The 14,943-nt window shown below is 42.7% G+C and overlaps 1 protein-coding gene across 4 annotated transcripts in view; it reads left to right on the top strand.

Annotated features, from left to right (window-relative positions):
* The window catches only part of LOC140211464 (UDP-glucuronosyltransferase 2A1-like), a 202,022-nt gene extending 200,382 nt beyond the window's left edge, over positions 1-1,640 (top strand). For all 4 annotated transcript variants that reach the window (XM_072281170.1, XM_072281173.1, XM_072281169.1 and 1 more), the window contains one exon: positions 1,348-1,640. In XM_072281170.1, the coding sequence (XP_072137271.1) occupies positions 1,348-1,630 (283 nt within the window). In that variant the 3' untranslated portion in view covers positions 1,631-1,640. The remainder of the gene's footprint in view (positions 1-1,347) is intronic.
* The last annotated feature ends 13,303 nt before the right edge of the window (positions 1,641-14,943 follow it).

Below are 14,943 nucleotides of genomic sequence, written 5' to 3'. Positions count from 1 at the left end.
TCACCTTGTTGAAATTTATAGGTTTTATCATTATTTATTGCAATGTACTGCTGCCAGATAACAACATATTTCATGACGTATGCCAGTAATATTAAACCTGATTGTAATGCAGTATCAGGTTTAATATCACTGGCGTATGTTGTGAAATTTGCTAACTTATCAGCAGTAGTACATTGCAATTCATGATCATATAGAACAGAAAAAAAATAAGTAAATCAATTACAGTAAGTCTATATATGTGTATTAAATAGTTAAATTAAAAAGTGTAAAAACAGAAATATTAAAAAAATGAAGTAGTATTCATGGGTTTATGATCCATTTAGGAATCAGGTGGCAGAAGGGAAGAAGCTGTTCCTGAATTGTTGAGTGTGTGCCATCCTGCTTCTGTGCCTCCAATATACATATCTTCTCATTTTCCTCACATTCATGTGCCTACCTAAATGTCTCCTAAGCTCCCTAATCTATCTGTCTCAACTGCCGCCCCAGACCGTTCATTGCAGGTACTCACCATTCTATGTGTAAAAAAATCGTGCCCCTTGCATCTCCTTTGAAACTACCACCATTCACCTTAACTGTTGTCCTCTGGTATTAAACATTTTGACTCTGGGGTAAAGAATACATTCTATCTACTTTATGTCTCTCATAATTTATAAACCTCTATCAGATTTCCCCTCAGAGTCTGCCAGTCCAAAAAAAAACCCAAGTTTGTCCAATCTCTCATGAAGCACATGCCCTCTAATCCAGGCAGCATCCTGATAAACCTCTTCTGCACCCTCTCCAAAGCCTCAACGTCCTTCCTATACTGGGACAACCATTTTTTGGAAGAATGTCTAATGCCAAATACTGCCTGATTAGAGTTTCATAAAGCCGCAACGTAATTTCCTGACTTTTGAACTCAAATGAAAGCTAACTTTTCATTTATGGAGTTAAGGTATAATCATGATGGATATCAGAGATTTGGCAAAGATTGTCTTTTAGTGCAACATCTTCAACTTCGTTTAATACCTGACTAGTATTGCATTAAGTTGACTGGAGAAATACAGGCAATCACATCACACTTTTGGGCTGTAATGAGGCACGATTTGGCTCTTTGAAAAGATATTAGAAAGTGAGAAAGAAAGAAAGAACTTGATATTGCAGCAGGGAGCTGTTCTGAAATTTGAGTTAAAATATTGAACTTGTTTGTATCTGAGATGTAGTTTGCATTGAGTGCAGTCAGAAGTAATTTGTTAACTTTTACACATATATTCAATTAAACTATCCAAAGGACTTTTAATCCTTTACAAACACAATTTCTTCTGCACTCTTTCAAAAAAACAGAAAAAATAATTACTTTTATTCCCTTAGATACAAAGAAAATGTAATGAAGTTATCTAGAATTCATCATGACCAACTATTAACTCCATTGGAAAGATCTGTATACTGGATTGAGTTTGTAATGCGACACGGAGGAGCGAAACATTTGCGGCCTGCAGCGCACTCGCTGTCATGGTATCAATATCATTGCCTGGATGTGGTAGCATTGCTTACTGCCTGTTTAGCAGCTTTCATATTCCTCTTCACAAAATGTTGTTTGTACTGCTGCAGAACCTGCAAATGTAAGAAGGTACAGAAAAATAAAACTCAATAATGGTTAAGAATGCAGAGAATCACACTGAACTTTATAACATGATGATTATGTTGCAATTTCAATGATTATACTTTAAAACCATACTCTGGGAAAATTTGTCAAGAAATGGAGAACTTGCTTATTACCAATGTTTTGACTTGTACAATTGCCAAATTATGCAATATCAAGCTAAGCTTATTTTTATGAATAATTATTCTTGTGATCTGAGTCGCTAACGAAGACTATTTTCTGTTGTTGGGGGATGTTTCTTATCGTGGGTGAGTTTAGGACGAGAGAGCACAGCCTCAGAGGGACACCCATTTAGAACAGAGATGAGGAGGAATTTCTTTAGCCGGAGGGAGGTGAATCTGTGGAATATATTGCAACAGATGGCTGTAGGTGCCAAGTCATTGGGTATATTTAAAGCAGAAATTGACAGGTTCTTGATTAGTCAGGGTGTCAAAGGTTACCGGGAGAAATCGGGAGAATGGTTTTGAGAGGGAGAACTAATCAGCCATGGTGAAATGGGCGAGCAGGCTTGGTGATTCAAATGGCCTAATCTTGCTCTTAACATCTTAAATCTTATGGTCTAAGTTTTTTGATCTCGAATCAAGGGCGAAACAGCTGTCATTTGGAAAATCTTAAAGCAAGTCAACATGGTTTATGAATGGTTAATTGTATTTGACATATTTGCTACAGCAACAATCAGTTTCAACAAAGGGGAGTATAGAACAGAGAATAGTACAGCACAGTACAGGCCCTTTGGCCCACATTGTTGTGCCAACCCTCAAATCCTGCCTCCCATATAACCCCCACCTTAAATTCCTCCATATACCTGTCTAGTAGTCTCTTAAACTTCACTAGTGTATCTGCCTCCACCACTGACTCAGACAGTGCATTCCACACTCCAACCACTCTCTTGAGTTGTTACGTACCCCGTAACAGGGTTGCCAAACCAGCAGAAATGGACCACTTAGTTGGAGTCTGGTTTAACAGAAATTAATAAAGTTTTATTAAAGAAATAAGTAACACAGTACTCTAATCGTAAGGATATAAATGCAACAGGTTAGCAATGATAAAACACACATGTACACGGAACTAGGGTAATAGGAATCAACCAAGCTCTATCGCAGTCTAGGGGTAAAATGATCAGTCTTAAGTGACGCAGAGTTCAGTTCAGCTTAGTACAGTTCGCAGTAATCGCTGTTGTGCCGTTGAGGAGAGAGAGAGAATGCAAATTTTGATTCAAACAGACCTTTGATGTTCTTCGCAGTTAGCTTTCGGGCGAACCCTTTTATGTCTTCTGTGGTCACCGACTGTGAACCCTCTGTTCCGGATACGACCGTTCTTCCGCAGTGAACCCGGCACCCAGGCAAGGGCGGACACACGCACCAGGTTCCCGCTCATTGTCCGTTTTCACCCTGTGCGTCTATGGTCGGTTCCCGCGAACCAGACCTCCAAACTCCCACCAACTTGTGGGGGCACACCGCTCTTCCAGGGTCTTGTCATCTCATGATCTCGTGGTGCGTGTCGTGCCTTAGCGAACCTGTTCTTTTTATCCCCCTGCTGGGGTATCGCCTGCCCATCAAACTTCAAACAGTTCAGATTCAAAGCAACCGGTCTGTCAGTATTCTGAAGTGTGAAACCATAGTCAAGAATGGACTTCTGGGGTTGATATGGAGTGAGTTGGTGCGTGTGAGTGTGGCTCCCAATTTTTATTGAAAATCTACCTGTTTATCTTTGCCGTATGCTTGAGATAACTGAATATTTACCATTGTGAACAAAGCGGGACATAGCTGGACATTGAAATGGCAAGTAGAATGTACCTTTGAAGTAAAACTGGGGAAAAAGATAGCGAAGCTTTGAGCAAGAAGGCGGATGTTACAGTAATGGCGCTGTTACACGCTGCTGGAGCTGGACCCGGACCTGCGCTACCCGATGACTTGGAGAAGCTTCGTTTAGTACTTATTACTGACATGATGCAAGCGGTGCATTCTGCCCTAAAAAGAGAACATGAAGATCCTTTATCACCAGTGACTGCGACCATGGAACAAATTATGTCTGCTTACGAGTCACACGACGAACGCATTCGTGAGGTTGAAGATGGCCTGAATGATTACAGTGACCGACTGGTGAGCGCCGAAGCCGCCATTGCAGCATTGCAGAGCGAAAACGCGTTTCTGAAGGGAAAGCTTGATGACCTCGAAAATCAGTCGCGGAGATCCAATTTGAGAGCGGTGGGCATTCCTGAAAATTTGGAAGGTTCGGACCCTGTTAAATTTATGACCGAGTTTTTTGACGAAGTGCTGGGGACAGATTTTGTCCCAAGTCCTCTCGTACTTTCGTGTGCCCACCGAGTCGGACATAAACCATCCGGTGTCTCTGGAGCCAAGCAAACGAGACCAAGAACGTTCCTGGTTTGCTTTCACTCCTTTCAAGATAAGCAACGCATCATCAATAGACGGAAGTAGGAGCTATATTTCCGCGGACACCGCGTGTTTTTCTATGAAGATTTTAGTGCAGAGCTGGGTAGAAAACGAGCAGCTTTCAAGGAGGTGAAATCCCTGCTTTACGGGAAAGGGGTCAGGTTTGGCCTCTTGTATCCTGCCCAGCTCCAGGTCGTGCATGAAGGTAAAAAGCATTATTTCCATACACCAGAGGCGGCCGAAGAGCTTTACCATTCGCGCTGGGGAGAAGAAGAACGAGAAGAGCAATGACTTTTTTTTAAGGTTATTCATGCAGCATGGAAGGGGCCTCATGCCGAGGCAAACTGTTAATTTTCATAATCCACTTCTTTGTTCATTTTTTCCAGTTTAATTTGTGGAACGCGATCGGGTCGAACTGCTGCCGAAACTGATTAACAAATCTTTCAACCAGCAAAATGTAAATATTTGGGATTTGTATCTCGGGTGTTTAAGTTGCCCAGTGTTTTCCTTTTGTTTTTAATGCTTAGCTTGACCTGTGTCATCTTTAGCCTATATGTTATATTAAAGGTAGTATAAGTGATAGGATAAATGTTAAGGAGGGGAGCCGCCCTAGATTAGATTGAAAGTTGGGCTCTATGGGGAACGCCTTGGAAGTTTTTTGTTGGGTACTGCCTGCGCTCATCCTCAATTGGGGAGGTAGATCTAGGCTTCGGGGGTTAATTGGGTTTTTTTGTTGTTTGTGTAAAGGGGTGGGGGGGGTGTTTTGGGGGATTACCATGGCAGTCTATTCTTTTGTGTGTTACGGATTGGTCAGACTTTCTTTTCATTGTGCGTTATTGTGTGCAACTTATGCCCCCGCACTGTTTTGGATTGTAGGCCCTGTGTGTCTTTTGATACAGTTAATGTGAGTGCTGCTGATGGAGGCCACCCTGTGAGGTTTATTTCTTGGAATGTAAAGGGGCTCAATGGTCCGGTTAAAAGAGCTAAAGTTTTCTCTCATCTGAAACAATTAAAAGCAGATATACTATTTCTACAAGAAACACATTATAGAATGGAGGACCATAATAGACTTCCTAAAGCATGGATTAGTCAGGTTTTTCATTCCAGATTTAATAGTAGGTCCAGGAGAGTGGCAATATTAATCACCAAAAGAATGCAGTTCACACCATCTGATATAATCAGTGACCCTAATGGTCACTTTATTATAGTCCCTGGCTCTCTCTTTCAGATACCTGTTATTTTGGTAAATGTTATGCTCCTAATTGGGATGATGTCCAATTTGCAAATAAGGTTTTGTCATTAATACCTAACCTGAATACACATAAGCTAATCTTTTCCGGAGATTTGAACTGTGCTATTGACCCACTGCTTGATAGGTCTTGCCCTAGGGGAACATTTTCTGGTATGGCAAAGGCCTTCTCGATGTTTATGCAACAAAATGGTTATATGGATCCTTGGAGATTTTTGAATCCATCAGTTAGGCAATTCTCTTTCTTCTCTCATGTTCACCACTCCTATTCCAGGCTAGACTATTTCTTTATAGATAACTCCTTGATACCAATGATTAGACAAATTGAAAACACTGCTATAGTTATATCTGATCACTCGCCCGTGAAACTGGACCTATGTTTTCCTTTAAACGTTGGAGAACGGCCTCTGTGGAGACTTAACCTCCTTTTGCTTTCTAATGAGAAATTTTGTAGTTATATATCGGCTAACATTGACACATTCTTCGAGACTAACAAAACTGAGTTGGTATCGTACTCTTTACTTTGGGAAACTTTAAGAGCTTACTTGAGGGGTCAAATAATATCTTGTACTTCACATGCCAATAAAGAGCGTAGGAAGGAAATGCAAGTGTTATTGCAATCTATTTTGGAACTGGATAGAAAATACTCTGAGGCACCCACTGCGGAATTATATAAAAGCCGGGTTGATTTGCAAGCGAAGTTTAGTCTTCTATCTACAAACCTATCAGAACAATTAATTCTTAAGACACGTGACCTCTATTATGAATATGGTGACAAGGCGAGCCGGCTTATGGCTCGTCAGTTGAAACGTCAAGCTGCATCACGACTTATTCCCCAGATAAGAGACACGCACCAAAACTTGACAAGCAATCCAAAAGAGATTAATAACATCTTTGCAACTTTTTATTCCTCTCTGTATGTCTCAGAGTTCCCCTCAGATAAAACAAATATGGAACATTTTTTAAATAATTTGGAAATACCTACTCTTGAACCAGAGGAGGTGGAGAACCTAGATCGGGCTCTTGGGCAGGAAGAGATTAATAATGCCATTATGGCTATGCAGAGTGGTAAGTCCCCAGGTCCTGATGGTTATCCAATAGAATTTTATAAGACATTTAAGGATAAGCTCATACCGGTCCTTCTAGAAGTGTTTCAGGAATCTTTGGAGAACGGCTCCTTACCCCCTTCTCTTTCACAGGCAGCTATTTCACTACTTCTTAAAAAGGACAAGGACCCGACTCAATGTGGATCACATCGCCCCATCTCACTTTTGAATGTAGATGTGAAAATTTTGGCTAAAGTGCTTACATGCCGTTTAGAACGTCCCCTTCCCAAGATAATTTCAGATGATCAAACAGGTTTTATTAAAAATCGCTATTCTTTTTTTAATATCCGTCGACTGGCTGATGTGGTTTATTCACCCAGTGATTCTCCAAGTCCAGAGGTTGTTATCTCCTTGGATGCGGAGAAGGCGTTTGATAGAGTGGAGCGGGTCTACTTGTTTAGTGTTTTGGAGAAATTTGGATTTGGCAGAATATTTATAGCTTGGGTTAAGCTATTATACCACTCGCCTTTAGCATGTATACAGACAAATTATTTTCGATCTGACTATTTCCCATTAACACGTGGCACTCGCCAAGGCTGCCCATTGTCCTCTCTTCTTTTTGCAATTACAATTGAGCCTCTCTCTATTGCACTTAAGTCAACTACATTATTTCAAGGTGTTAGAAAAGGGGACATGGAACACCGTGTTTCCCTATATGCTGATGACCTCTTACTTTATGTTAACGACCCTGTAGGTAGTAGTCCTGCTATTGTGTCATAATTAGGTCAATTTGGAGCCTTCTGTGGCTATAAACCGAACTTTCAAAAAAGCAAATGCTTTCCCATTAATAACTTGGCCCTACAGATCCGACAGGAATCTTTGCCTTTTCCTTTATCTCAAGATGGTTTTGTATACCTAGGAATACATATTACTCACTCTTTTACATCTCTATTTGAAGCTAACTACAGGCCTCAGGTTAGCCAAATGAAGGCTGATTTCGAGAGATGGCGCAGTTTATCCCTTACTATAGCTGGGAGAATTCAGTCAGTGAAAATGACTGTACTTCCTAGATTTCTTTATTTGTTTCAGTGTTTGCCAGTTTTCTTATCTAAGTTATTTTTTTAAATCAGTCGACCAAGCTATAACCTCCTTTATTTGGGAAAATAAGGTCCCAAGGGTTAATAAGCACACTCTCCAAAGAGGTCGTGACGTAGGTGGAATGGGTCTTCCCAGCTTTATTCATGTTTACTGGGCATCAAACATTCAAAACGTATTATTTTGGCTCCACCGGCCAGATATAATCTGGTGCCTGCTTGAGTCACGGTCTTGCCACTCCTCATCTCTCCCAGCTTTGGTGTATTCTTCCTTACCATTGAAATCCTCTCAATTCACATCTAACCCGGTCGTGCTCTCCACCCTCAAACTTCTTAATCAATTTCGCTGCTATTATAAGTTCATATCAGCTTCAGTTTTGGGCCCCATTCATAAAAACCATTTATTTCCTCCCTCCACATTTGATTCAGCTTTCAGACAATGGGGTTTGAATGGTCTTACGCGCATTAAGGATTTGTATACTGATAACATATTTGATAGTTTTGATAACCTGCGCGGTAAGTATGGCCTTCTGCATAATCATTTTTTAAATATCTGCAGATTCGCCACTTTGTCAAGGAAAAATTTCCCTCTTTTCCTGTTCTACCACCTGCTATGTTATGGGAAAAATTCACACTTAGCTTTAACAATAAGGGGCTGATCTCTGAGCTATACTCTCAGCTGATGTCTTTGGGAGTTCAAGATCTAAACAAAACTAGGAGTAGGTGGGAGGGTGACCTCGGTATGGAGCTGGCTGAGGAATATTGGGCAAAAGTATTGAATAGGGTTCATTCTCATCATCATGTGCTAGACTGGGGCTCATACAATTTAAAGTTTTACACAGGGTACATTTAAGTAAAGCCAGACTGGCAGACATATACCCTGGGACAGAAGCTGTCTGTGACGGGTGTTCCTTCTCTCCGGCTGGATTAGTACATGCATTTTGATCATGCCCTCGGTTTGATGACTATTGGGCACTGGCTTTTAAAATTATCAGTGAGGTTTTGGGGGTGACACTGAGACCTTGCCCGCTCATAGCTGTATTTGGTGTGGCAGATGATGATTTGGGTTTAAATGCAAGCCAGTCGGATATCATTGCATTTACATCGCTATTGGCTCGTAGGAGAATTTTGCTGGGTTGGAAATCTGCCACTCCCCCAACCGCTGCTGTTTGGTTAGAAGATGTAATGTTTTTTCTGAAATTAGAAAAGATTAAATTCACTTTGAGGGGGTCTGTGAAAAAGTTCTATTCGAAATGGGGACCTTTCTTATCATATTTTGGGAGTCTTAAGGAATTACCTACCAGTTGAGGGCATTTGATTGTACTTGGGAAGTTGCCTCCTATTTAACACGCTTATAATTTACCTCACAGGGTGGTTGATGAATTGTAAATATGAGTATATTTTGGATCATCTGACATGTTGCAGATCTGTGTGAGCCGTCGTCTTGAAGTAGTGTGGGAGTATGGTTGTGAAATGTCCGTACTTGTATTTGTGAATTGTTGTGTTGTAAATATATTAGCTGCCATGATATGTTCGGGGAGGGCGGGTGGGGGGAGGTTTGTTTTGGTGGTACGATACTAAAGCAAAATGGAGGAAAATGTAATCCATTATATATTCTGTATTGTGTCATTCCTTCAATAAAAAAATACAAAAAAAAATTCTGAAATGTGTTTCTTTCTCGTTAATCTCTCTCTTCTCTCATTAGCATTTTGAATGTTTCTCTATTGTCTCACTTATCTCTCTCTCATTAGCATCAATCTTCTGATAACTTGGTTTTTCGTCACAGAGTAAAAACCCTTCCTCTAATATCCCCTTTGAACTTCCCACCCCTTACCTTAAAGCCTTGTCCCCTTGTATTGAGCAGTGGTGCCCCAGGGAAGAGGCGCTGGCTATCCACTCTATCTATTCCTCTTAATATCTTGTACACCTCTATCATCTCATAGAATTTTTTGAGGATGTAACTAGTAGAGTGGATAGGGGAGAACCAGTGGATGTGGTATATTTGGATTTTCAAAAGGCTTTTGACAAGGTCCCACACAGGAGATTAGTGTGTAAACTTAAAGCACACAGTATTGGGGGTAAGGTATTGATGTGGATAGAGAATTGGTTGGCAGACAGGAAGCAAAGAGTGGGAATAAATGGTACCTTTTCAGAATCGCAGGCAGTGACTAGTGGGGTACCGCAAGGCTCAGTGCTGGGACCCCAGTTATTTACAATATATATTAATGACTTGGATGAGGGAATTAAATGCAGCATCTCCAAGTTTGTGGATGACAGGAAGCTGGGCGGCAGTGTTAGCTGTGAGGAGGATGCTAAGAGGATGCAGGGTGACTTGGATAGGTTAGGTGAGTGGGCAAATTCATGGCAGATGCAATTTAATGTGGATAAATGTGAGGTTATCCACTCTGGTGGCAAAAACAGGAAAACAGATTGTTATCTGAATGGTGGCTGATTAGGAAAAGGGGAGGTGCAACAAGACCTGGGTGTCATTATACACCAGTCATTGAAAGTGGGCATGCAGGTACAGCAGGCGGTGAAAAAGGCGAATGGTATGCTGGCATTTATAGCAAGAGGATTTGAGTACAGGAGCAGGGAGGTACTACTGCAGTTGTACAAGGCCTTGGTGAGACCACACCTGGAGTATTGTGTGCAGTTTTGGTCCCCTAATCTGAGGAAAGACATCCTTGCCATAGAGGGAGTACAAAGAAGGTTCACCAGATTGATTCCTGGGATGGCAGGACTTTCATATGATGAAAGACTGGATCGACTAGGCTTATACTCATTGGAATTTAGAAGATTGAGAGGGGATCTTATTGAAACGTATAAAATCCTAACGGATTGGACAGGCCAGATGCAGGAAGATTGTTCCCGATGTTGGGGAGGTCCAGAACGAGGGGTCACAGTTTGAGGATAAAGGGGAAGCCTTTTAGGACCAAGATTAGGAAAAAGTTCTTCACACAAAGAGTGGTCAATCTGGAGTTAGATATGGCCCTTGTGGCTAAAGGGATCAGGGGGTATGGAGGGAAGGCTGGTACAGGGTTCTGAGTTAGATGATCAGCCATGATCATACTGAATGGCGGTGCACACTCGAAGGGCCGAATGGCCTACTCCACCTATTTTTTATGTTTCTATGTTTCTATCATGTCTCCTCTCATCCTCCTTCTCTCCAAAGAGTAAAGCCCTAGCTCCCTTAATCTCTGATCATAATCTATACTCTCTAAACCAGCCAGCGTCCTAGTAAATCCCCTCTCTACCCTTTCCAATGCTTCCACATCCTTCCTATAGTGAGGCGACCAGAACTGGACACAGTACTCCAAGTGTGGCCTAACCAGAGTTTTATAGAGCTGCATCATTACCTCGCGACTCTTAAACTCTATCCCTCGACTTATGAAAGCTAACACCACGTAAGCTTTCTTAACTACCCTATCTACCTGTGAGGCCACTTTCAGGGATGCTGATGGAATGTATGTAGATCTTCAGAAGGTATTTGATGAGGTGTCATGAAGGCCTGTGTACAAGGTAAAACCTCATGGAGCTAGTGGGATAGTCTAATCATGGATTAACAATCGTTATTGCATAAAAGACAGAGATTTCAAATAAACATATCTTTTCAGGCTAATTTGTAATTGGTTTATGATCATTATGTGAATATTCTGGAAGGAACAAGAAATGAAAGGAGATAAAAAGGCATAAAGGATAATCCCATTTGCCTAATGCAGGTTTCTTTATGTTAAGCACAGTCCTTACAAATGATCACATTTGGGTTTGCTGTATTATATAACATCAAAAGGATAGTTACTGATTACCAAATAAAAATGTCATTGGGATTTTTACCTTGTGGGAAGCTACCATTACCAGCTAATGAGTGGAAAATGTTTGCATCAGAATGAGAGTCTGGATGTGTCCTTGTTTTTGGCTGCACAACCAGCCTTACTCCAAGAAAATATGAACAGGGAATAGTCACTACAACTAACTCTTCCAGCTATATGCTTTATGGAGTTTTATTTTCTCTTTTTAAGTTGTTCAGTAGTTAGTCGGCAGTGTTAAAACTGTTTCTGACATCGAGTGGAACAACAACTAGTCTTCCCACAGTCTGCCCAAAACATCCACTCTAATTTTTTCCATAAATATTGCCTGGCCTGTTGAGTTCCTCCAGCATTTTGTGTGTGTTCCTACTTTGGAGAAGATTTAAATGAAGCCAATAGCACATATTTAGTACTACTAATTGTTCTTGGGAAAACAACTAATAAAAGAAATATTCTTTCAAAGCTGATTGCTTTCTTTCTTGTGATTGTCGTTACTTATTAGGTGATATCAGCTAGAAATATTGGACTGGTCACTTTCAGACACAATTACGTTGACACTCACAACACGCTGGAGGAACTCAGCAGGTCGGGCAGCATCCGTGGAAATGATGAGTCGACGTTTTGGGCCGGAACCCTTCGTCAGGACTGTAGTGGGAAGGGGCAGTGGCCCTATAAAGAAGATGGGGGGAGGGTGGGAAGGAGAAGGCTGGTAGGTTCCAGGTGAAAAACCAGTAGGGGGAAAGTTAAAGGGGTGGGGGAAGGGAGGCAGGGAGGTGATTGGCAGGTAAGGTGAAGGAGGAATAGGGGAAAACACAATGGGTAGTAGAAGGAGGCGGAACCATGAGGGAGGTGATAGGCAGCTGGGGGAGGGGGCAGAGTGGCATAGGGATAGAGGAAGGGAGGGGGAGGGAATTACAGGAAGTTGGAGAATTCTATGTTCATACCAAGGGGCTGGAGACTACTTGGACGGTATATGAGATGTTGCTCCTCCAACCTGAGTTTAGCCTCATCATGGCAGTAAAGGAGGCCATGTATGGCCATATCTGAATGGGAGTGGGAAGCAGAGTTGAAGTGGGTGGCTACTGGGAGATCCCGTCTGTTGTGTGTTGTGCCATGATGAGGACTCCCATTCAGATATGTCCATACATGGCCTCCTCTACTGCCATGATGAGGCTAAACTCAAATTGGAGGAGCAACACCTCATATACTTTCTAGGTAGTCTGCAGCCCCTTGGTATGAACATAGAATTCTCCAACTTCCGGTAATTCCCTCCTCCTCTCTTCCTCTATCCCTATGCCACTCTGCCCCCTCCCCCAGCTGCCTATCACCTCCCTCATGGTTCCGCCTCCTTCTACTACCCATTGTGTTTTCCCCTATTCCTCCTTCATCTTTCCTGCCTATCACCTCCCTGCCTCCCTTCCCCCACCCCTTTGTCTTTCCCCCTACTGGTTTTTCATCTGGAACCTACCAGCCTTCTCCTTCCCACCCTCCCCCCACCTTCTTTATAAGGCCTCTGCCCCCTCCCTCTTCAGTCCTGAGGAAGGGTCTCAGCCAGAAACGTTGACTCATCATTTCCACGGATGCTGCCCGACCTGCTGAGTTCCTCCAGCGTGTTGTGAGTGTTCCTTTGACCCCAGCATCTGCAGAGTATTTTGTGTTTACAATTACGTTGACTTAGTTAGTATTAATTCAAGTTTAGAAGAACAAGATGTGATCTCATTGAAACTTCCAAATTTCTGAGAAGGTCAGACTGACAAATGGGAAGGATGATGTGTCAGGAATGATGATCAGATAACAGGGCAAGAGATACTGGACTGAGCTGAAGAGAAATTCCTTCACTCTGATGGGTGAACAACAGTAACTGTTATCACAGAAAGCTGCCAGTGCTAAATTGGTAAGTATATTTCAGAAGGAGTTATAATTTCTAGATGCCCAAGACATTAGGGATATGGAAAGTCATCATAAGGTGTTGAGGGAGATTAAACTGTATTGAGTCCCCAGCTGAGTGCACTTGGGGGTAGGGGAGGTGTTCTTCCAGGTTTTGTCCCTAAACAGTCACCTACCTTCCAGGTGCAACCACTTGAGAAACACATGCAGAGTGCTGGAGGAGCTCAGCATGCCAAGCAGGTCTATGGAGGGAAATGAACAGTTGATGTTTCTGGCTGAAACCTTTCATCTTGAGTCCTGCCTGACTCATAGATACTGCCTGTCCTGCTGAGTTCCTCCAGCATTTTGTTTGTTGCTCAAGATTGTCTAGCATCTGCAGAATCTCGAGCTTTTGAGACACAGCCTCTTATCTCGGTGTGGCAGGACGGTTGGGCTAACTGCAGGTGGGGGCTGAACTGGCTTGGATGCAAGAACCCCTGCTTGGCATACTACTGACATTCAAGCCATTGAGAACAAAGCTGATGAACCAAGAGCAGCACTGACCTACCAGAGGGAAGTGAGGGACTGTTGTGTGCTTTGCCTCCCTGCCACGTGGCATACACCTGCTTCACTTGACTGTGCCATCGAACCTGAGGGCTTCTTAATTCAGTGGATAGACTGTGCGATGTCATCAGGCAAAGTTATAGACAGAGGGGCCTACTTCTTAATCAACACTTTGACATCAGCTCTAGAACATGTTGGTTCCTGCACATCCAGCCTGGAAAAGACAGAATCTCCTGGTGGTGACCCTTTACAATTTGACTACCATTTTCATTCTCACATGTCTGTCTCTGGCCTCCCGTACTGCCATGATGAGACCAAACTCAGGTTGAAAAAGCAACATCTCATATTCCATCTGGACAGCCTCCAGTCCGATGGCATGAACATCAATTTCTCTTCCCTTGTTCTCTTCTTCCATATCCCATTCTTGTTCCTCTCTCACCCTTCCTCTCCTCCTCACCTGCCATCATCTCCCTCTGGGACCCCACCCCTCCCCCACTCCTTCCCTTTCTTCCATGGTCCACTATTCTCTCCTATGAGAGCATTCAACCTAGAAACTGGAAAAAGCACCAGATATCAAAGAATCAGAAGTGGATGTTTAATCAGAATTCAGTCAGGAGATTCTGTGGATGTGAACAGGACACCCGAATGGTAAGTTGCCTTCCAGGTGCCAAGGTCAAGGACGTCTCAGATTGCGTCCACAGCATTTTGGGGAGGGGGAGGGAGAGCAGAAAGATGTCTTCATACATATTGGTACCAACAACATAGGAAGGAAAAGCAAAGTGGTCCTGAACAGAGAAGTCAGAGAGCTTGGCAGAAAGCTGAGAAGCAGGACTTCTGGGATAGTAACTTCTGGATTGCTGCCTGTGTCATGCACCAATGAGGGTAGAAACAAAATGATTTGGCTGATAAATGCCTGGCTGAGAAGCTGGTGTAAGGGACAGGGCTTCAGGGTCTGACCTGAACAAAAGGGACGGGCTGCACCTGAACCCGAAGGGGACAAATATTCTCGTGGGCGGATTGGTTTGGGCTGCTGAGGAGGGTTTAAACTAATTTGGCGGGGGGGGGCGGTGGGAACCAGAGTGAAGGGACACTGGATAGGACGGATGATAAAAAAGTAAAGATAATGTGTAGTCAGACTATCAGGAAGGGCAGGCAGGTGATGGGATGTAACTGCAGCCAGCAGGGTGAGTATCAGTGCATGAGGGATGCAGAATGAAAAAGGGTAGCAAATACAGAACTCAAAAGTGTTATCTCTCAATGCACAGAGTATAAGAAATAAGGTG

This window comes from Mobula birostris, chromosome 17 (assembly GCF_030028105.1).
Source record: "Mobula birostris isolate sMobBir1 chromosome 17, sMobBir1.hap1, whole genome shotgun sequence".
In the NCBI taxonomy this organism is placed as follows: domain Eukaryota; kingdom Metazoa; phylum Chordata; class Chondrichthyes; order Myliobatiformes; family Myliobatidae; genus Mobula; species Mobula birostris.
Note: the sequence above shows the minus strand (reverse complement) of the source record. Positions and strands in the feature narration are given on the sequence as shown.